The sequence below is a fragment of the Oxyura jamaicensis genome, chromosome 15 (assembly GCF_011077185.1).
Source record: "Oxyura jamaicensis isolate SHBP4307 breed ruddy duck chromosome 15, BPBGC_Ojam_1.0, whole genome shotgun sequence".
In the NCBI taxonomy this organism is placed as follows: Eukaryota; Metazoa; Chordata; class Aves; order Anseriformes; family Anatidae; genus Oxyura; species Oxyura jamaicensis.
In genome coordinates this window covers 12,302,625-12,326,685 of record NC_048907.1, presented here as the reverse complement: position 1 = coordinate 12,326,685, position 24,061 = coordinate 12,302,625, and the positions used below count along the sequence as shown (strand labels likewise).

Here is a 24,061-nt window from a genome sequence, read left to right as displayed (position 1 = left end):
ATTTCCAGTCTATCCCCCAGTGTGCCCATTCAGATCTGCCTGTGGCTGGATGCACGAAGCATTAGGCTGATTGGAAATTAATGGAGAAGCTGAAATCTGCTTTCAAATGCTCTTCAGAAATCCCCAGAGAAAATGTATCCCCCATGTGACTTTATTTTCAATGGCATTAGACTTGCATTTAAGAAAGATCCCAACTAAATTTCAAGCAATACATATTCTGCTTAATTTTAGGTGATTTATTAGACATTAATAGCTTGTTTAGATTTGTCAAGTGGTGCTCAAGATTTCTGAAAGATTCTGGCCCTTGTTCCAACTGGATTTTTTAGCTTGCATCCTTTAAAAATAAAAACTAGACAAGAGTTGTCCATACAATGGTGGTCTTACAAAGTTTTGCTTTGCAACTGGGGATCTTTCTGATCTTGAGATCAAGTGCAAGGTAACCATCACTGAAGACAATGAAGAGATACTAAATAAAAGCAAAACCAAAGGAATTTTGCCAATTTGCCAATAACAGTTCTTTAATTCAAAGTTCTTACCAGCAAAATATATTCAGAAAATACTACCTTTTGCACAAATTTTTCGAACTTGATTATGGGAACTACACTCTCTATATGGGAGAGAGAAAATACTCTCATCTCAGTACTTTGCCAAAACTAAGACCTCATATTTCAAATAGAGAAGGGTTACAAAAAGCTATTCAAGAAGCCAGAAAATGTTTTCTAGGGTGCATTCACAAAACTAGCTTCTACCTTATGGCACTGCTTCTTGTTTGTGCCACCAAGGGTCATTACTCCCAAGGCAGCAATGTGGAGTCAGCTCTTCAGCTGCATTTCTGATAGCCCAAAAATGGACTACATGTCTTAAGATACCACCTTCTACAGTAAAGTTTCACCCATCACAATTCAAGTTCATTCCAGATTAAGAGAACAAATAGTGGAGTGGATAAAATTAGAGGAATAGTTTTCAATAAATAATGTATGAGTAAACTCACCATTTTCTATTTGCACAGAACAGTTTGTCATATCCTTGAAGCTATTTGTTATTCAGATAATGATATGTAAATACAGAAAGTTATCCCTGACTATTAAAAATTACTGCAAGTATTTAATGTTAAAAATTCAAGATACTTTTATTTAACTTTGACTATCTCAATCCCTCAGCTGGTGCTCTTGGTGCTGGACAGAGGCTGAGTATCACTGTTATCTAGAAATGTAGGGCAATAAAAAAGAGTTTTCAAGGTAACTGCTGCATAGCTCTTCACAGATTTCATTACAGGTTTGCTGTCACATTGCAGCGTGGTGGTAAGGAGGAGGATAGAGGAATGCAATCATTTTCTGCTATTACTTCAGCTAACAATGTTTTTTATGGTCTCAGGAGGACATACAACAACGTTTGGCAAACAATCTTATCTTTAATGGGCTCTGGTGTCTTTCACAGGAGACCAGCTTTAATCTCTGGTCAAATCCAGTTATGCAGCAGAATGTTTCTTCCTACCTATGTACAAATACAGGATGGCTGGAGGAGTAAACCACCAAACAGGAGGTCAGACGTAAACTGCAGAAACCCATCCCTTCACTGTCTGCTGAAAAAGTAATGAGAAGCTCTTAATGCTGCCCCGTCCCAGCAGCTGCAAGGAGGGTCATGACTCCAGTAATCCCAGCGCTCAGTGTGCCAAGTTGATGTAGAAGCCTATTTGCCTAAAAAGCAATGGCCTTGAAATGTTTCAATTGTAGTCACGGGGTGTTTCCCCTTGCTTTTAATGGATCAGTTTCTGTCAGAGTGAAAACAGAGCAAGTTTATGGTATGTGGGAAGAATTATAGTTCTAACACAGCAGCGTTCCAAGAACAAATGCATAAAGAACATTGATTTAGCACTGAAAATGGGAGTATTAAATCCATGATGTTTAGATGCTTTATATGAGATCAAGCAGAGAACCTGGCAGTAGGAGCAGTGTGTTTATGAAAAGGCATGTCTCAGAGTCAAGCAGAGAGGACAAATGAAGGTGCATGCGCTACATGTATTTCCTTCGGTAGGCAGGGGTAGGAAACTGCCCAGCAAAGCCTCTTTAATGACAGATGATGGAGCACACCTGAAGATCTCAGTGGCCTTTGGGTCAGGACCCTACAGAATAAACCATTGGGCAAACATAGCTTTGTGAAAACCTAAGGGCAGTCAGATCCTGAAGTGCTGATGGGGCAATTACATCACATTACAGTGATACTCGCAGGATGGTTCCTTGAGTGTTATACCTACTTTGCAAAATGTCCTATTCAAACAGAGCAGTTAAGCATGTCTTAACTTCACTAGGGTTACTCATACACTTAAAACTAAGAACATATTTAAGTGCTTCATTGGACTGGAGCCTAATTGCACTTTTACAGCTTTTGTTTAAATTAGAGGCTAGCTAGAGGTGAACAGCACAGTATTGAACAATTTCACGCATTTAGAAGTTAAATGTTAACAACAGTTTCTTACCTTCTAATTATTTCAGGCACTTCAGAAAACTTGAATTTTAATTTAATTTTAGTTACGTTTAGAAATAAAAACATTTCTTTAAAAACAAAGCAACATTTTCTGTCTAGCACAAAGCTAATATCTAGAGCACATACTTTATAGCATTAAAACAGTTCAACAATATAGGGAATTTTTATATTTATGAGCTCTTATCCTGATTCAGAAAAAAACAGCCAGCATGTGATTTCTTTTCACTCAGGTTGATAGAAATTAGACACGTCCTAGACCAGGCAAGATACTCAAGTGTGATTTTGAATTTGAGCAGGCCAGGATTGTACACGAGTATCTTCTTGGTTCCAAGAAGCTATGGGCTTTGTAGCATGTCTGTATCATCCTGGTTTGGTTTCAGCTAGGATAGAGCTCATTTTCCTCCTGGTATGGTGCTGTGTTTTTGATTCAGGATGAGAATGATGCTGATAGCACAAAGATGTTTTTTCTCACCCCATCCTTGTGTGCATGTGGTGGGGGCGTGAATGGCGGGGTGGTGCTCAGCTGCCTGCCAGGTTAAACCACCACAAGTATTCACACACTGCTCCTGCCCAAATCTGTCTGCTTAGATTTCCTTTTTTTACTCTGTGCTGTCTGGTGGTTTTTCCTGCTTCCTATAGGACAATAGATATTTTAAAGTCACACCCTCAGTGTTTGAGGATTTAAATTAGTTTGCCATCAGAAAGAAACCTAGAACTAAGTGCTCAGCAGTAGAAGAACAGATCATTTCCATTAACCACCCGCCCAGCAGACTGAAGCTGTATTCACAACAATGCCCTTCTTCATCCCTTATCTATAGACAGACACGTTCAACTTGTTTCATCCAGACTATTTACTCAAGCCTTTTCGTAGAGAAACTTTCCCCCCACGAATCGCAGATTCCCTGATCTGTCAGGCAAAGGAGCTGAGTGCTCCTCTCCGAGCAAACAGAACACAAATTCCCCGCCTCTTGGGTACACTTGGGTTAATAACACCAAGGCAATAAGCCACAGAACTAGCTGTAGGTCATGTATTTATTTCCAGGCAGTGAAGAAAATACAGGAGCAAAGCTTCAATGTCATTTTTATCTTGAGTTTAATGTAAACTGCACCATGACCCTCTGGGAGAACTGCGTCCTAATGAAACATCCACGGGGGAGATGAAAGCTTACTCCAGTTGCTGAATGAGACAACTGTTCACTTTGTGGATAGAAATAACTAAAATTTATGCCTTTCCTTTGGAATTTTAGGGGTACAGTCTAACTTAGCAACAGCACCCAAGGGTATTTTAGTTTATTGTTTTAATTATTATTGCTGCTATTAATATTATTTTACCATTAGTCAAGTCTGAACTACCATCTCTGCCAGGAAGGTATGTTTCATGCTACCCTAGAGGCTAGCCCAGTGCTAGGTCATTTTGAAGACAAAATACATAAATGCAGACTAACAGAAGTCTGGAAGCATAGAATAAATAATATACTCATCCCTTGGAGCAAAGAAGCAAAGAAACTAATTAGGAAACTGGTTGACAATCCAGAGTCATCTCACACAGGTAAAATGCAGCTCCACGGGGTTTCATTTCTAGGAGCTGAGCGACAGAGAGCTTTCTGCATAAGCAATACACAATTAGATGAAATCTCCTGTAATTTAAAGTTGTCTAATGCCTCACTGATAAATCCCACCACACGCACTCACTAAAAATTGTGGGAGCACTGCTTAGACCAAGGGAATTTGGATTTTGCTTGATGTCTGCATGGCCATTGTCCTCATTTTCTCTGTTTAATCCAGATATATTAGGAGAGATGTCTTTCTGCATGGTGGCCAGCTCTGCTGTTCTCCTCCACTGAATGGCTTCTTCTTACTGCTTAAGTGATCCCTATATGATGTATTGACGATATTATAATTCTCTGCAGAAAACAGAGAATAATGTTGCCTGCTCTTCTCTCACTACCCTTAACCTTCTGCTGAGCAAGGGCCTCCCAGCTTTCTTTCTGGGGAGGGGAGATAAGACATATTGATTTGCATCATATTCCAAATGTTATTTTCATGTATATAATAATGTATATACCAAAGTTTGTCACAGTAAGACACAGAAGATTCTTACCTTTAGAAACTGCAACCCATATCACTTTATTGGCAAAGAGGAACTTTGCCTCCAATTCTCATTAATTACAAACTTGGGCTACTCATCTTTCTAAGACAGGGCATTTACTTGCACACTAAATGAAAAAGATGATACACTAGGCACACAGAGAATGCTCTTCTTGTCTGCAGTAACCCTGCCTCGACCATACTTCAGCTTGTTAAAGTATCATCACAAGCTTTGTGTGAAAAATTAAATTTCCCAGTTGAGTTTCCCCAGAGCTCACAAGGCTATTCTTCCCAACACACAAAATTGTCAAGAACCACAGATATCAGGAATCTGATTTTACACCACATTTCACACACTCTTATACACTTACACAGACAGTGGGTTTTCTGAGCCTTAGTAACCCATACTGCAAACTGCCTGCTCCATAAGGGTCATTTATATACTCCTAGGCAGACAGAAAACAGAGATGACCGAGATCAGCCTGGTACTGGCTTTAGGAAAGGGGCATCAAGGCACAGGCTTGGGGCTCCTGCTCCTCAGGGCTTGCACCACATTTCAGAAGTGTCCAGGAGGGGACTTTGAACTGCTGCAGGATTTCTTGTAGCCGAAAGGCTGCAGGTCAGAATGGCACGCTTCCAGCTGAGCAATCGTTTCTTACTGTGATAGCCAGTTGGTTTGGTAGAAGTTGAGGGAAAAGTGCACAGACTGCATGGGAGGCACCTATTAGACCTCCACCCGGCAATGTGACCTCATTTGACTCTGGTTTGTTTTTTTGAGACCATAGCACAAAGTTTAGAGGTAATACAACAGAAGATGAGATTTCTTTTATTTATTTATTTTTTTTTTCAGAAAGCTAGAGAAACAGAGAGTAGAGCCCCCATACTTCAACATCATAAAACTATCAAACACCCCAAGTGGCAGGTGCTGTTTCAGAGAAACAAAACCTTGGAAAGCACCTAGATCAAGCAAACCAAGACAGGGTGCTTACATTTTCTACACTGCGATAGCCCATTACTTTTGGCAAAGGCTAGTTTTAAGAGTCTCTCATTTTTATTAGCACTAAATTCACTCAGAACAAGAGACATGGGCAAAACAAGAAGCGACACTATTAAAACAAAACAGCATCAACTCGGAATCCACAGTTCAGTTTTATTTCAGATGGAGAGTAAATTGTCTGACATTTTGACCTGTTCATGTTTTTATCACAAAGACACAAACAACAACTAAAAAGCCTTTATGTTATTTGACCTGAAACCTTGACTTTTTAATACTGTGAAACCCATCCAACTAAAACAAGTACCAAAATTAGCTAATTTTTAATGTTACATCAGAAAGGCAGTTGGAGATAATACATACTTCTTACTGTCAGCTGAACTAAATTTGCACATTTTAAGCTAGGAAAGGGGAGCAACTTCACCTAAAGACATGTGAAGAACTTCTTCAAAACTATAAGAAGAACACCATGTATAGTGTAACAGAGATGCAGGTGAGATGACATAAAAGGAAAAAATAATAATAATACAGCCCTGAATTCATTGCCTGGCTTGTTCTGGTACCTCTTTTTATCCTGTAATGTAATACCAGGGAATGTAACACAACATGACAGTTCAGAAATTTACAGGAATATCCTCTTCTCCCCAGCACTGATAGTGCGCAGCCAACAGCCACAGGCTCAGGGGAGGGAAATGAAAAGCTCTACACTGCCAGCCCACAACTACAGACAGATGGCTGCAAGTCACTGCTGGACCTCAGCAGTGCTTCTGCAACACAGATACATATACAATTACCCTTCTTAAGGGGAAAATACTCCTGCTATGACAATATTGTCACTCTCAAGTTCAGAAAATTAGTACGCTCTATTAGTACACTCTTAAACTGTGTTTAAGGCACCTGTAAGGGCGCAGGTTACATGAGACACATTTAGTTTATGTTCTGTAAGAAACACTGAGTATGCAAAGCATATTCTTGGTCATCTTTTCTGTTCCTCCCAGCTGAAAAGCATGCTGCCTCCAGCCTTATGCTGGGTGGGGACCTCGTCCAGCTTGCCCACGCTGGAAGGTCATTCTTCAACATGTGTTACTCATAAAAAATTCCCTCTTGTTTCTTTATGCCTTGGAGTTGTTAACATTTTGTACTGGATTTACTTGGAACTCCATTTAAACTGACTGTCCTAGGTTGCTGAGCGTAAGACCTTCAGAGGACATTACATACTACACATCTGCAGCAGTGCTTCCATGTCTTCTCCTGCTCCATTGAATATAAAGACAGCCTAGCTGACCACTTTAAATTATATGTCTAATTTTTAGTCAGTGTTATGCAACCCACCTTAGGTAAGCTATTCATGTATTCAAAAGTACTTTCTGGTGCAGACAAATTGCAGGGAATGGCTTCCAGTCTTACTGCATTTAAACACCACACTGCAATCAGTTATTTTTCATGCTCCCCAGTTAATCAAATTCAGCCTCCACTAAATCTTCATTTATTAATGCTGACAGTCATGCAGAACTCGTCTTCAACAATTAATATACACAAAGACACTGCAAAAATGTAACAAGAAGAAAATTACTGCATTTGAATGTAAGATGAATTTTTGGAAAAGGTTGTTCATTTTTATGATTCTGTTTAATTTAGACCTGCTAGTCCTCCTTTCATTATCCAATGGACTAGTGTTAATAATCAAGATCTATGTTGCATGCCTTGTGGTATAATTAAAGTCACTACTTAATTGGAAAGTCAGCTAGTACTAAACAAAAGGGAATCAATAATGTATCTGATGGGAGAAGCCAGAGAAAACTTCTACTGCATATCAGAAACAACTGTGAGGTATTGCCACGCATCCAGTGCTGCTACCATGGACACAGAACGGAGCCCAGCTCTGCTTAGAAGCCATGCCCTGCAGAAAACTCTGGTACCCCAGGGGGTCACCCACCCGTACGAACAGCAGAGCAGGAAGCTGAGCATTACTTTAGCGCAGCCTGGGCACTCTCACGGTCCTACTGCATGCTCCTGCCCTACTGCAAACGGCAGTATGAGATCAAGCAAGGGCAATCTGAGAACCATCCCGATGATCAGCTGGCCTCAAACACTGGTTGGAAAGTTGCTCAATGATTTATTTTATTATTATTAGAAAATGTGGTCATAGTGTTAGTCTCTTCCTCAGTCAGTCTTCTTGTTGGAGAAATTCAATACCTAACTGAATATTCAAAGACTTAATGGTAACTTGAGGTGCTGGAGACAGTTTTAAATCCACATTCCAATTAATGTATCATTATATTAAAACTCCAACAGAGGTTGGGAGAAGACTTACAGTACCTTTATAAATAGAGTCAAATCACCACTACGGGTCTCAGTGAGGGCTACATAGGCAGAATACAATTGCAGGGCACCGGCTGTAAAGTGCAGGGTCTGACTGGTAGTATCTGTGGGTTGCAGGGAGTTCCCTTTCCCAGCCAAAGGAACAAGTGATTCTCCCATTCCTTTGTGGGCTTGCACAGTTTCAGCCTCAGCCCTTTGCATCTAAGCAGGAAACATCTCAAAATGCAGCGATAAGCCTTTGGCATAGAAAGGGATACACGAATAAGCACAACTGGCCCAGAGGCAGCAGTATGAGCAAATTTAGGTTGTCAGCTGATATCCCAAATGAGCTGAGTCAGAACTACAGCACTGAACAGCACTACACTGTGCAGCAGCTGGTCAGAGCCCAGCTCTTTGCAGAGAAAGCAGCACTGGGATTTACTTGGGGCACACCAGTCCCTGCTGCTCTTGGGCACAACAGAAAACCCGAAAATCAGCTCCACCTGGAGCACCCCTCCTGGAAGCTGCAGCACCGGCTGTGCACGCAGGGCAGCGTGTGCGCAAGGGTGCCTGGGCTCTTTGCAGGGACTCAGCCCGAAGAAAATGTCCAACCCATGCAACTTGTCAGGGCTGGCTGAGGTCCGTATAAAGTCCCAGAGCACACATACACACTTGCTCCCTTTGCTCCGTTCAAAATCCACATCTGGACATTGATTTGGGACCTAATTAAAACACTTCTGTTAGTTTCATCTCTTATACAATTTCTGTCCAGTAAATGAGCCCAAGCTGCTGCCCAGAGATAATTCTGGCCACTCCGTTTTCTGTCTCTGTTTTTCCCTTTCTCTGCTTAAACTTCATAATTGCAAGCAGAATGGGTAAAATGGACTTTCTGAATTTTAAGAGTTTTTTTTTAGATGTATTAGCAATGGGTGCAAAGAAAGTAATCCAACATTGAAAAGTTTCCCATTAAAAAAGTAGCCTCACTTAAATTAAAATATACTTCTGCCTACACCGTGATTGTGAAACACCAAGCTGAAAAAAGGAAATGTTTAATTTCAACTAATGTTTCACTTCACTTCAACCTGATATTAATCTGAAAGTGTTGGTAGAGAATATTGATAGAAAAGTCATTATTTTAAAACTAAATTTTTCATGGGAATCTAAATGTGTAATTGGTCCAAACAATTTTGTAAAATAATCACTTTACAGAAGATGTTCAGCCTGATACAGAATTGTTGTGGTTTAACCCGGCTGGCAGCTAAACAGCACACAGCCGTTCGCTCACCCTCCCCCCTCCCTCTCTGGGATGGGGGAGAGAAACGGGAAAGTGAAGCCTGTGAGTTGAGATAAAGACAGTTTATTAAGATAGAAAATAATAATGATAATAATAATAATATGTACAAACAAGTGATGCACAATGCAATTGCTCACCACCCGCTGACCGATGCCCAGCCCAACCCCGAGCAGCCGCCCCCCCCACCCCGGCTAGCCACCCCTATATATTGTTTAGCACGACGTCAGATGGTATGGAATACCCCTTTGGCCAGTTTGGGTCAGCTGTCCTGGGTTTGTCCCCTCCCAGCTTTTGCTGCACCCCCAGCCTGCCAGCTGGCAGGACAGAGCCAGAAGCTGAAAAGTCCTTGGCATAGTGTAAGCATTGCTCTCCAGCAATTAAAACATCAGCATGTTATCAGCACTCTTCTCATCCTAATCCAAAACATAGCACCCTACCAGCTACTAGGAGGAAAAATAACTGTCCTAACTGAAACCAGGACAAGAATATTTGTAGGGTTTTTGCAGGTTTTGTGTTTTAGGTTGCCGTTTTCTGCTAATCAGAAATTCTGGTTCCTGAACAGCTATGGATCTGTTCCAATTCAAATGTTTCTTGCAAAGGGGCCCATTACATCGCGCTCTGGTTAATCTGGGAAGAATCCTAAAGGTCTGTTTTAATTTGGAGATTCTTCTGTCGTTTCTCTAAGCAGCGCGAAGAACACCCGGTGTCCCCAGAGCATTTGAAAAGTGGGTCATGATGCAGAGAAAGCTACAGAGGTGGAGAAAATCAAACAGCACCAGGTCTAGCCCTCTCCAATCCACTGATCCAGAAGCTGACGCTCTTTGAAAGCCATCTGCCTCCCTGCCCTGCTCCTGCAGGGCCGTCCAACACGGAGGCAGAGGAGGTGCCCGCTCCAGCTGCCTCGAGCAGGGGCCATGGCCCTCCTGACAGAGAGCTTGCAAACGCACGTGTGATGTGGCTCAAGAGCTGCTGACGGATGCCGCAAAAATCACAGCGAGCCCACAGACCTCTACAAGCCTGAAGAAAGGGTCAAAATTTACGGGGAGCTCCCTGCACCCTCCAAAGGCTTGAGCTCCCCAATCACTGAAGCACAATCTCCCACAGAAAGGCTGTTTTCTAGTGACTGGCCTTGGATGAGCTACTGTTATTAAACCCTTGAATGAACAAATCAGATGTCTATTTACTAAGTCTGCCCCCTTGATAGCACTATTTGGTCAATTCCAGAATCCTTTCTGATAGGTAATTAAAAAAGCTCTTCCTTAGTTATAGCGTGGAGTGAACCGTTAATTACACTTCAGAGCACCGGAGATGCAATCCCCTTGCTATTGTGAAATGTCTATAGCAAGCTACAGAAACGCTCGCCTCTATACAAGAGCTGAATAAATGAAAGTAATTTCCTCAAGACCTGGATTCTTCTGCTTTTTATGGCTAAAGACCTGAGTTGCCTCAGCATTAATAAGTTTGTTCTTTAGGGCTGAATTTTCTCAGTACAAACATCCATGACCATAACACAAAGAAATATTTTCTTTGGCTGATGGAGCCAGCAGACTGAATCCATATATCGGTATTATCATCAGCACTGAACTGCCACAATGCACTTGGCATCAGGTTGCACAGAAAAGATCAGTTAAATTAAAGATCTTCACCAAGCAGTGACAATTTCTTGTAAAAGCCAATTTAGCCCTTATGGAAGCTCCAGGATCATATTAACTTTTCTCAGAAGTATGCATAATGCATCACAGCAAGTGGTTTTGACAAGTGCATGTGAGTGTATGTGTAGATGTGGCCTGCATGCAGACAATCCCCAAAAGTTATTTAAATTGCAAAGTTAGAAAGTTAGAGAATGCCAGATTTACAGGTGTTCAACCTGCTTAATTCAACCTCTTGCAATCCAGCCCATGCACCAAAAAGAACAGGGGAATTGATGTTAATGTGAGAGAAGATGGTTACATCTGAAACATCTGGTTATCTGACACTTCCCAGTTTTCCAGGGTGCCACATTGCAAAATAAACAGTGTTGGAAATTTTGGGGGCCTTTCCCCTGGACTTTGAATGAAATCCTGTAGGGTTTTATAGGCAAAAGGATGGCTGCAGCTATTCCTGGAGCCTGTTGCACCCAACCAACATGCCCCAGCTAACCCTGCTCTCTCTCTTTGCTCTCAGTACCCCTAACAAATTAAGTCACTCGAAGTCAGACAACTAAGCAGGGATTTAGGTGGTTGGCTCCGAGCACTTCTACTCCCAAGCACGAGATGTCCGTCAATTTCAGCTGTGTTACTCCACACCTATCTTTGACTATTCAAACACTGTCCCTTTGACATTATGGTGAGAAGAGCATGCATGCAGCCTAGCACATTTCACAGCGTGCCCATGGAAGAATTCAAGGCCATTCTACATCTATACACATCGGTAGAGTCAACTGATACAGATGTACTTATGCTTCCCTATGCATATACAGAAGGGCCACTGGACAATACTGACCTTAACTGTGCTTATTACTCAGGTTCACGTCATCACAACCCTCATTCTGAATATGGAAGAACATAAATGGAATTGAATCCAATGACATTTGCCCATTAAATAACCCAGAGAATCACAGAGCAAGCCCTAGCTTAGCCATGTGTTTCCAGGGGAAAAATAACCTGCTCCTTACAAGAGAGGCTTCTCCTCCGCTGTGCAGAGGAAATAGGATATGTTGGTGAGGGCTAGAAAGTCCTGCTGATACATCACTGCTGAGAACAGAGATCAGGATGTTAAACACTCTGAGCTGTCCACAACATATTTTCCATAGTGGTATAGCCCTTGAAAAAATTTAGCAGATGAGGAGCAAAAATGGGGCTGCAGCAGGGACATGCAGAGACCTTTACTACTTTCCTTGTTCCCTACCTTCTTTTGACACTTCTTAACCTGAGAAATTTTTTTTCAAGCTTGATATGTGCCTATATGGCACAGGATGAAAATAATCCCATCACAGGCATTAAGAGTTCCCTTGCAACAAAAATAATCCTGCAAAAGTCTTTTAGCATTAAGGTAGATTTCATAAGTACTTCTATAAAATTTACCCTGGAATTTATATAGTTAATAACAGTACTAACTGGACCCCTATTTTACAGTTATTTTCATGTATTTTAACATACCAACACGATATCGACCCCTTTTCTCTGAGTAAATGAAACAAAATCTCAGGTCACTCCAATACTACAATTATTAGCAGAACATTTGTACATACACATCCATCAAGCATAACAAAATCCCGAGTATTTTGCTCCACATTGAACTCAAACACATTTCATTCCTGCTGCTTGGCCCCTGCATCTTCCCAGAGCACTCAGCTGCACAGTACTCAGCTGCTTCAAGGCAAAAAGCCACTTTTAAGAATTAAAAAAATATGCTAAGATCATCAGCACAACTTTTAAATCAGCACATTGGATTTAGGTGAAATTTAATGAAAGATGAAAAATACTGTTCAAGGTCACATTGAATAAACTCACAAAGTGTTGGGAGGCTTTGCATTGTTTTATAAAACAAAATTGCAACAGCTCTATATTACATGTCTCTTGAAACTAAACATAGCTTGAAATATCAACTCACAGTATGTTTTTGAACTGTTTTCCCCAGGGTTGTCTGCATTCTGCAGAGAGACAGGGCAAGCATTCAAACTGTGGGAGGTGCAATATCAGAGAAGAAAAAGCTGAGACATTTATTACACCATGTTAGGATCAAACTATAATTTTGTAATTATTGTGTGAATTGTAATCACAAGCAAGCTATTTACTGTCATTGCTCCGATTTGGCACACAAACACAACATGCACAAAATCTGCTCTTGTCCCCTGCACTGACTGAGCGATTCCTATCTTGAAGGAAGGGCTCTGAGCTCCGAGCATTATCTGCACTGGCAGCAGGTAGAAAGGCAGAGCAGGATGCGAGTGCATGCGAAAAGCATCCTGAAAGCATCCTGACTCTCCACCCGGGCTTGCAATGGAAGGACATGGAGGTGACTCCAATTTCGGAGCCTTCTCGGTACCACTGCCTGACTGTGCACCTCTTTAGTGCAACATTATTATTACTTTAATTTGCTGTGTGGGGATGAAAATACCTCCTGAAAAGCAATTATAGTGCTGTGTGTTTACTGAAGATATGCTAGAGGATGGGAGAAAATGCTTATTCTACCAGAAGATGATAACGGACAAAGATGGTTCAAAAATAAACAAAGTTCAAAGACAAAATGAACCAAAAGATGATATTTCTGATCAAATTTCTTCTAAAAGAAGACTAAGCCTAGTTTATTACAAGTCCCATATTTGTATAGCAAAATCATGTTTACTTTCATAAATCATGTCTATGCAATCCAGATGATTTTTTTTTCTGGTTTTCTCACAGACTGGCCATGGACTTCATGCATTGTCTTGGGCATTAATTCTACCCTGCTTCTCAACTTAAAAATGAAAAGTCCTTCCTTTTTAAAAATGGAATATAGAGGGAATAACAAATATAAATGACAAGCAGACTGAGAAGGGCTGCAAAGTCAGACAAAGAGTGATTTTCCCATAGCTATTTCCTAGAGCTTATCTCAAAGATCTGGTGATTTAGTTGTCTCCAGTACAGAATTAGAGCAGAGTATCTAAACCACGCAGAAAGTCAAACTCAGCTTTGCCTTGTGGCTACAATGCACACTTATCACCTGTTAAGTAAGCATTCAGACATCGTACTACACGGTGAATAAGAAGAGGTTGACTGTTCTGGCCTCTGGCATGCAAATATGTGCCACAAGTAGCGAGTGAAAACTGCCTCTCAACATGAGAGAGAGCTCCCGAGAGAGCCTGGATTTGACTATGTGTGCATCTGTAGGTGTTAGAGACAAAAAAATAAAGATGCTGCGCATGAGAAAGACAGCAGAAATTTTTAATAGAATATGGCAACCGAATGACAGCTGAATCTTCTCTGGTACAAGTGGATAAAGCTCTTCATATAACAAGAGCTTCTGCCTTCCCCAAACTTTCACTCATTTTTCAAAGGAATTTTAATTGGAAGGGTTTTCTTGTAACTCGTAAGTATCTAGACTCGATTCCAGCACCGAGGTCTAACTAGAACCATCTCAAGATCGTTAACACCAAAGGGAAGGCTGTTCTCCCAGTACCTCAGACAGTTACTCATGCAGCATGGCCTGACAAGATTACCAAAATGAGCATGTCAAACAGCTTCTCTGAATGACTCATCAAAGCTTCCAGGTAAAACTCTGGAAGAGTATAACCTGAAGTGAGACATCACTGCATTGCAAACGCTCTCATCCTTCCCAGAGCTGCTGAGCTATATTCAAGCTTTGCAACCTTTGATTTTCTATTTCCTGGTAGAGCATTCTCATTTCTTATCCACCTGACTGCAGCAGCTAACAACAGGCCAGGTCAAACCTCGCTGAGGTTCACTTGAAAAATTTCACGCTGATTTTAAGGGACTTTGAACCAGCTCTCATGTGCAGCTCAAATATTTGCCTGAAAACCACATACTACCTTTTTTCCAGGATTATTTCATGGTAGATTTTTATGATACATTGACACAAATGTGACATATAAGCAGTATCTTTTATTTTTCTCTTTGCCACACCTCTTTAATCTAGGTTTTCTTTTGAATAAGAAGCATCTGAGAAAAATGCTGAGTCAATACTTCTGAGATTAGATTAATATGTAACACAGCTAACAAAATTTGTGGTTAAGCTGAAGTTTTGTTTTGCTGGATTTTGTTTTTGGCAGCTTGAACTGCCTAAAATCCTAATTCAATTGCAATCTACTCACAGAGCACAGCTGTTTTGCTTGGCTAAACTTTTCTCTCCACTTAATAAGATATTTTTTTATTTAACTTTCAGTTGTGTCTAGGAGCCCCAGTGGGTTTTTTAAAACTGAAGATTATTATTAGAAATTAATTAAGTATTCTTTTCAATTCTGTCTCCTGAGAGTAACTAGGCATTGCTGCTGATCTCTTCTGCATTAAGACATTGCTGATTGTCATTCATAGGATGACAGAGAGGATGTCTCATCTGAAAGATGAGACATAAACATAGAAGATTTAAAAGGCATTTTATAAAAAACACAATAAACCAGTACAAATCTTAAACATACAATTCCATTGTCAAACATAACCCAGGCATGTGAATTCTATAACACCAGAATAAAAATATACACACATTCCAAAGACAAAAAAATCTAATTGCAATTACAGGACCCTGATGGATTACACTTCACATTTCTTACAGTAGACTCCAACTAAGCAAATCTAAGAACATGAAGTACAACTAAAGAGAAGGCAGATTTGCTAGGGATTGTTCTTATTTGTCTGTATTAAATGTCTACAAAGTACCTGTTATCACTGCCCCACCTTCCATGGCACCTGACTCCAAGAAGCAGACTAAGGCTCCCATCTCTGATGGTGGGCTCAGCTGGTCGTACCTGGCCTTTTCCAAGTGAACTAAACCCACTGAACATCAATGTCCCCAAGTAATTTTTGATCTGAGGCCTTGAATGTGCATATTAATGCATTACTCACAGAATTAGCTATGCATTTGATGCAGCACTTCATGCTCGAGATGGCAGTTGGTCTTTTTAATTTTCACTAAACTGGAGTCACCGTCCCTGGGGGCGTTTAAGAAGAGGTTGGATGTGGTACTTAGGGACATGGTTTAGTGGGTAATATTGGTGGTTGGGGGACAGTTGGATCAGATGATCTTGGAGGTCTTTTCCAACCCCAATGTTTCTATGACTGAACGTTGTCAGGCTAACCAGGAAGGGATGTGTAGAAAATAATTGCCATCAAGGGTCCAGAGAACAACAATCAATCATTTGCGGTAATAATAATGTGGAATTCAACTTACTTTTTTGGTCTGTAGTCAGGGATGGACCTGTCCAGAGATATCCTGTCACTGAGTTGGGCATTGTAGCCATATTCTTCATATTTAGTCTCTGATTCATGGCTATCATCTCTCAGGGTAGCAGCCATTCCTCCCTGGCCCAAGCCTCCTGGACCTTCAACTAATCCCATGGGCTTTGCGAGACCTAAATGGAAGAAAAAAAATGAATGATAACATAAAGGAAATGGATCTAAGCTCTTCTGAGACCTCAGAAGTTTTTAGAGAACAAGATCTGAACTCCCATAAAACACAGATCTGAAACCCTCATGGCTCTGCAGAAATTATCCTCAGATTTTCAAACCAAAGCCTATATCAATACATCTTGCATTATCACTGCATAATTACAAATGAATAAACTATAAAGAAGTAATTATCAGCTTTCACAGTTTCCCCTTTTCCTGCATAATTCCGGGGAAACAGGAATCTTGTTTCCAAACATTTCAAAATGGCTAATTATCCTTGATTTCATCTCACTATATCTGCATTTGAAACATACAAAATCAGAACACACTCATATTAAGAGGTCTTAGGGAACCGTTACCAAACTTACCACTTCCCATAATGGCCTGTTCTGTGGGTTAGGCACCCTTCCTGCTGAGCGTGGTCAAATGACAGTTACCACCACTGAACATTACATAAACTAGATCACTTTATGAAGTCCAGCAGAAGTTCACATACTCAGGAGAGATGGAAAAGGAATATGTGTAGAAATTGGAATTGCTCCAGATTTTCTCTATCCTTCAGATCTATGCCAAGTGGAAAATGTATACTGTGTAAGATACTCAGCTCTATAAAGTTTACGGGATCAGAAAGTTTGGACAAACTTGAGCTAAAACAATTAACCTGGCATTGCTCAGTGCTAAGACATTAGCCAGTCAACAATTGATCTGATAGGTTTTATTCACTAGTATGTTACTGCTCAACTCAAAAATACACTTAAAACAAAATGAAACAGACATTAAAAATGTCCATATGATCACATTGCCAAGAACATCTTCCATGGCAACAGGGATTTAATTTGGTGCTGAATTCTGAAAAATAATTTGCTCAAATACCCTACGTTTAATGTCAATGCTTCTCTTTCCAAAAGGCTGACTATCAACAAGTCCTTATAAGCTAAAAAGTTATTTATAGTAGTTTTCGCGATACCATACTGAAATGTGTAAATATCCTCCAAATCATTTGCAATGCAGAGCAAGACAATTAGAGTTTGACCTGCTCACCATTTTCCAAATTAAGAATTTTTCAAAATGAATACGTTAATATTTCAAATAAATAATTAAACAGAGGAGAGAAGGGCAGAGAAAAGAAAAACTGTCAACATTTTTAGCAACAGACAAACAAGATGGCACAAAGCTGAGAATGGCTTCTCCAAGTCACAATACGGTCTGTGATAATTCAGCCCCTCATGCAGGAATTTATCTTGCATCTCATCGCTAACACTGTCCTCACTTGTTAAAGCTCCATCATCTCTGATTAACCACAGAAGGACAGAACAGAGGAACAGTGGCTCTTTAGTGGTTTGAGAGAGTAAAGTTAACATTTTCTACTATAGACGCTTATGAGAAAATCTCGTGCTAGGGTTAAATGCTACGCTACAAAGAGTCTGCCTGAACATAAAAGGACCGAGTACCTGCAGTACTTCAGAATTTTGGTACTGAATTTTAGGCATCCCCTACGGACAAACATACGTCATAAAGCAGTGATCCCAAGTCAGGACATCTTCCTTGTGTCTTTGATGCCTTCTTCATGTTTCACATCACCATACACTGAAAGGCTGGACTGTCTCAGAGCAAATCATGAGTCTTAGCATGACAAGAAAGGAGGGAAGAAGGAAAAAAAAGAGAGCCCTACAGAAAAACATCCTTGCTATGGCCAAGCTTTTGAAAAATTCAGACAGGTGTAAGCACTCAAGCCTAGTGAATTGTTGAAAAGAAGGGAAAACAAGGAGCTCACGCAACCACGGTCTCATTTCAGGGGTGTGTGGGAGGTAAGCTCCAGGTGTCACTAGCAAGTGAGATGAAGCAGAGAATAATGAGCAGAAACCCCATAGGCTACCCAGGTGTGACAGGAAAGATGAAGCTTTATAACAGAATCTTGTTACATGGTTTTGTTTTGCTAGGACATGCAGAGAGAAAAGACCAAAGCACCCAGCCACTGGGATTGAGATGCTGATTAATCACCAATGAACTTCTTCAAAGCTGTAAGTGAAACAAAATGCCAGTAAAAATGAAAGGTACGCTCAAGGCAAGGGAATGTTGTATCAGTAGACAGCTCTAGTCTTCACTCAGTCCCAGTACCAAACTGGGATCTTGGACCACCTTTGATAACTCATCCCCCAGTGTTTGGTAATGCAAAACAGAACCCTCCCACTGTTTATTGACTACTCTTCCTCCCAGGCCACATAGGCTGCCTTCCTCTCCCAACCACATTTTCCTCCAGTAATGCATGGAACTAACCCAAAAGACAAGCAGGAAACTGTTTGTATACTGTCACAAAACGAACAAGAGGAATGCAAGATATCAGTTCAGAGGGACTGAGTAGAGTCCCAGCACAGCAACTATTCTGACTCATCACCCTTTTGGTAAAAAAGTAAAATAAAAAATAAAATAAATCACACAGAATTGACAACACAAACCACTAAAACTCAGACAATTTGAATCTAATGCAAAAGCTTCAAAAAAAGTAAGCTAAAAGTTTCCAAAGTTTATGATTATTTCAGATATCTATATAATTTTCATTCATTGCACTACACTACTCTTGAAATGATGGAACTGTCTCAAGGTATTTGCAGAAGCATTTGGAAAGTCTTTGCATACTTGGCTCAGCCACGCTCCTCCTCTGTGCAAAAGCAGAGGGGGGGTAAGAGTCTTGTGATCTTAGACTGATCTTAGCCCACCTGAAAGCCTGATTTCTCCTTTCTCAGGAAAAACAGAGTTGAGCCAGACCTCTGACCATGAGCGCTAGCTCATGAGTCACAGTTTGCTGCTGAATAGCAGTGAACTGGCAGCAGTTTACTCAGAGACAAATCCAAATCACAGCACTGTGTTGAATCACTGCTTACTAGGAGCCACAACTGAGCATGCTGAATCTGGCCAGGACTTACGATACTGGTTGTAACCCTCTGGTGCAGTCCTGACTGGCTCTATTTTAATTATTACAAATATTATGATACCTACAGTTTGCCATTAATGCATAAACACACCAAGAGCTCCTACTCTAAATGATTAATGTTAGCTCAAGATGATATCTTGAAAAACAGTATTTTCCCCCTGAAAATCGAACAGATTTATTTCATGCATTCCAAACTACTCTTTTTTATTGCTCACATTTCTTTGTAGAAATGTACCTTATGAATCTTTCTTCCAGTAAAATGGTTTGAAAATTTCTGAGAACCTCCCATTGTTGCTTTCAGTAATCATCATAAAATAACTAGGGTAACGTTAGTGATCAACTTGTAGCTGGTATTATATTTCTGCATTCTGCAGGGACAGAGGGAAACTAGCACAAGGGAGGCTTACCATTTGGAATTGATATAATCTTGTCTCCAACTGGGTTGTGCAAAGGAGAAAGCTGTAAGCAAAAAACGGGTATCGTGATATTTCGAGTATTTAGGGTCTGTGAATCCTCTAATGAAACAATTTCCTGCCTGAAGAGCAAAGAAACAGCCATGGTTTGTGTTGAAACATGACTAACTCTTTAAGAGTTGTGTTACAGTTACTGATTTCAAATAACAAAACTCCTTTTGCTATTTGAATAATTACAAATAATTGAATATTTGAACAAAGCATTAAATATTTCTGAAACTATTTCAGGGAGCTTCATTTTGAGGGAAATTATAATGTTTTTCTCTTTTGCTCCACTTTAGGATGAGAGGCCATTTGGCACTTTGACTAGCTTTAGTGTTTAACATTACTTCCTTTAGAAGAGAAGCATCTAACATTGCCATCCCTGGCCTGACAACTAGTCCTTACTCAAGTAATTACAGAAATGGCATGTCTGAGACTCCATATCTCTCCCCTCCCAAAAGGAAAAACATAGCAACCTCATCTTCCTGCAGAACACAGTCCTAGATTTACAGCGCTATGGAAAACAGAGATGCTGCATGCCTGTTTTACTCATCTTACATATGGCACTTAAAGAGGGCTCAGTTGCCAAGAGAGGTCAGCAGTTCTTCCCCCATCCCGAAAGTGCAAACAGGCCTTATTAAAAGGGAGTCAAATTAGGCACTTCAGAAGCTAAAGAATCCAGAAAGCTAGATACTTCATTAAGCCTATGTCCTTGAAAGACTACAATGTGGAAATTTATTTGCTGATCGTTTAGAATCATCTGGGCTGGGTTCTGATCTTACATCAAAGCAAATTGAAGATGACTTCATTAAAGTTAACTGACCTGCTTTGATGAAAGGGACTCCAAGATGTGGCATGCTTGTTTGACTTCAAGCAATGATTTAATTCCAGTAGCTGAAAACTTCATTCTTTATGCTACCCGTTCCTGCAGTTTACAGAACAAAATGCTCGCATCTTTAAGGCACAAGGAAGAGGGGAATGAAACTTTCAACACACAGGGAGCATCAAACAGCTCGCTTGCAAATTCTCCTATGAGAGAAATAGCTAGATAGCCTTCCAAACCGTGCATAATGACAATTACTTTGTATACTTCACTTCTAAATCTGATATTCTAGCTCTTCAAGCTGCTAATCTGATTTCTCCTACGAAAAAGTCATCATCCGACTTGCTCTCAGAACACATTGCTGGGAGTTTTTTGCCCATTCTATTACCCAAATTTAAGCCGAACTGACCTGCAATTATTACAGCAAAGCTCTAGCATTGATACGGCAGCGACTAGACAAATTATAATGTGTTGCTCCATTCTGCAAGAAAAGCACTACATTGTCTCCAGAAGTTCTTAGGAGCAATGAATACATTATAATTTATAAATGTGTGTGTGTTAAATGCAGCAATTACAGGCAATGTCATTCAATACTTGGATGGTTAGCTAGACACAATATGGCTCTCACATACAATAACATCTGCACAGCATTTTTGTTCTCAAAAGGTGGCCTGTTGCTTCAGCAAGTGTCTCCTCGATAGAGTGCTTTACCCTATGGCTACCTAAGTGAAGATCATAACTCCCTAACCCCCATACCCACAGTCACCTGCACTGGTCAGCCTTTTATGAAGGAAAATAAAATAAATAGAAAGGGGTATCAGCTCAGCAGCTTGTTCTCAAAGAAAGGTCTTAAGAGATGGGATCAGGAGGGAGGCGATGGGAGGCAGTGTCTCCAGGTTTGGTTGAGGCACAGGCTGCTGGTGGATAAGACCCCTTCCAGCACATCTGCTGGACCTCACCCCTCGAATGGCCCATGGTCTGGGGCTCCTGAGCAGAACCATCTCCTCAGAGACCTTCCAGGGGGCAGAACATGGGAACAAAACCCAGGAGGGTGTGGAGGAGGAAAGAACACTCTACAACCATGCTCTCAGGATGCATAGATCAGTTGCCAGAGACAGGGAGTCAGTAAAGAGCAAGTCATTTGTGCCTTGGGTCCTGTTTTTTTTTTTTTGTTTGTTTGTTTGTTTTTTTTGTTTTTGTTTTTTTTTCTGCTTGCTGAAAACCCAGGCAGCCTTCAGGGACTGCCCATGGGAGAATTCAATCCCAAGGGTCTCACCTACTGGAACAACAGGGAAATGGATAGGTTTCTGGAAATACTACTGCTGGGCAGAGAGACAATTGCTATTGATTTTATATGCTGGGTGTTCAGGTCCTACAACGATAGGGAGCACAAAACCTAAAAAAGACAGATGGGGAAGTGCCTCTGGTTCAATTTCCAGCATATATCTGGGTTTTAACCCAAGCAGATCAGACAGGAAATCTTCTCCATTTTCTTCTTCTTTTAAAGCTTGCTGCAGACTTCCAGATCCTTGTCTTATATTTGACTTGTCTCCCGGTGGCTGTAGCTAGCACCCATTTCTCCCATGTAAATTTCTCTCATTTCTTCCATCTGGTGAAGCTGCTGAGGATAGGTTACATCCACGGTGCTGCCGGCGTTACGGGGCAGCTCTTGTCAGGGCAAAGGACTGACAGCAATCCCGCTGCCAGCTGACTCAGCTCTGAAACTGTGATGGGCACAGAGGGGAGAGAGGGAACAACATGAGCAGTGCCCAATGAACTGCTATTTTTACAGCTGTCTTTTCGTTAAATTTTTAGACTGAGAAGATCTACAGCCAGTACACTGGTATCACTCATACCCAGTTCAATGCCGCACATGACAATGAGGTCAGAAATAATTAGTGTCTGTCATTCATTTCAAATTTATTGTTCTCACTGCAGAGATTTCTGTATATGACAGAAATTGCTGGGAGAACGGAGAGCAGAATGAACCAGTCTTAGTTTCTTAACTAGATTAATTACTCTGCAGGATACATAATTTTCTAGGAAGAAAAGAGACCTATTTTTCACCATAAATCCTGGCACAATAGGAAAATTACTGAAGAGATTTACATGAGAAACTACGGCAAGAGCAAGATCAAACTACATTTGAGACTATTTTAGTCTTCTTTTTTTTTAATATGTATATATATTTTTGCAACACAATTACAGGCAGTTGTAAATCAGGTTCAGCCAAGGTTCTCAGACATAATTAACCTTTTGCCAATTCAAAATAAAGATAAGCAACTGAGAATAATTACATGCCCACATTCACAATAGCACAGAGCCATTCAGAGCTTTTTTCTGGCCCTCCTGCCACTTCTGGCAGGGTCACCTTCCCCTTCAGCACCTGCGGCTCTTTACCTACTCTCCATTTTGACCAGCTACACTCTAGAATAGATCCTGAAAACTATGTTGGTTCCTAGCATACTAAAAAGAGGGATTAAACCTTTTCCTTCTAAAAAACAAACAAACAAACAAACAAACAAAAAACCCTGGCAGAGTCACCCAGTAGTTTTACCTGCAACTCCCCAAACACTTCTCTTTTAAACAGGAAACACAAAACTCATCAACATAACAGTTGTATCCTTCCTTTTCCAACTCCAATTTCTCACTTGAAAACATGCCTGCATACCATGGAAGGCGTTAAAAATGTTTAGATGCTGGTTTAACAAAGAACAGTAAAAAAAATAATAATCAGGAGCAATAGTAACATAGTAACTCTACATAGATTGACAAAGCTGACTTTTAGCATTTCCAGTTTTATCTTTTGCATGAAAATAAAAAGGTTCATGGAGTCAAGACCAGGTTCAGCTCATTAGTTGTCTTGATGCTTATAGCTCCATTTTAGTGAGCCCTAAAAATAACTATGAGGAAAATGGTTTCCAAAATACCATGTTTAAATCAGAGAAAGTCTCAATCGTGCACAAGCTTGGATTGGCTCACATGCCCTTTCGCTGGGCTACTAAATACAAAGCAGCCCCCCTGTATGGACTGTACTTGGAGCTCTTTTTTAAGCGCCACTGAAATGTCATAGTGCTTCCTGAACACCACTGAGGCTGGACTCCCAATGCCCCTTGAGCTTGGAAGAAGTCATCCTCCCTACCCTTGGGCAGCAATGAGGTGCCAAAAGGTTAAGGATCTCCTCAAGATTGCACAGGATATGGTGGCAGAGCCAGAAACCAAGAACAGTGACTGCCTGCTGTGGTTAGCATGGAAATTTAAAAAATCATTTTTTTTTTCACAGGCCAACTCCAGCAAAAAATGAAGCATCTTCCACACAGTGATTTCCTGTGAAGTTCGCAGATGCTAATGGCACGGGCTCTCTTAATGGCATCACATATAGGATGGTATTTTTCTCTTCTCCATCCTGCAACAGCACCCTAACTCTGCCAAAATGCTGAACAAGTTTTATAGCCTGTGCTTTCTTTTCTCTCCTCTCCCACACTGTATGCTTCATTTTTGCCAAAGGGATCCATGCCTAAAGTTGCCAAGAACAGCTATCTGCTTCTTTCATTTGCTCCAACCAGCACTGCACAAACCCTGGTTAATGAAGAAATGATCTACAGAGT

General features: G+C 40.7%; 1 protein-coding gene across 2 annotated transcripts in view; it reads right to left on the bottom strand.

Moving 5' to 3' along the window:
* Window positions 1-24,061, bottom strand: part of GALNT9 (polypeptide N-acetylgalactosaminyltransferase 9) — a 200,429-nt gene that overhangs the window by 99,794 nt on the left and 76,574 nt on the right. For both annotated transcript variants that reach the window (XM_035340408.1, XM_035340407.1), the window contains one exon: window positions 16,026-16,206. In XM_035340408.1, coding sequence (XP_035196299.1) covers window positions 16,026-16,192 — 167 coding nt within the window. In that variant the 5' untranslated portion in view covers window positions 16,193-16,206. The remainder of the gene's footprint in view (window positions 1-16,025; window positions 16,207-24,061) is intronic.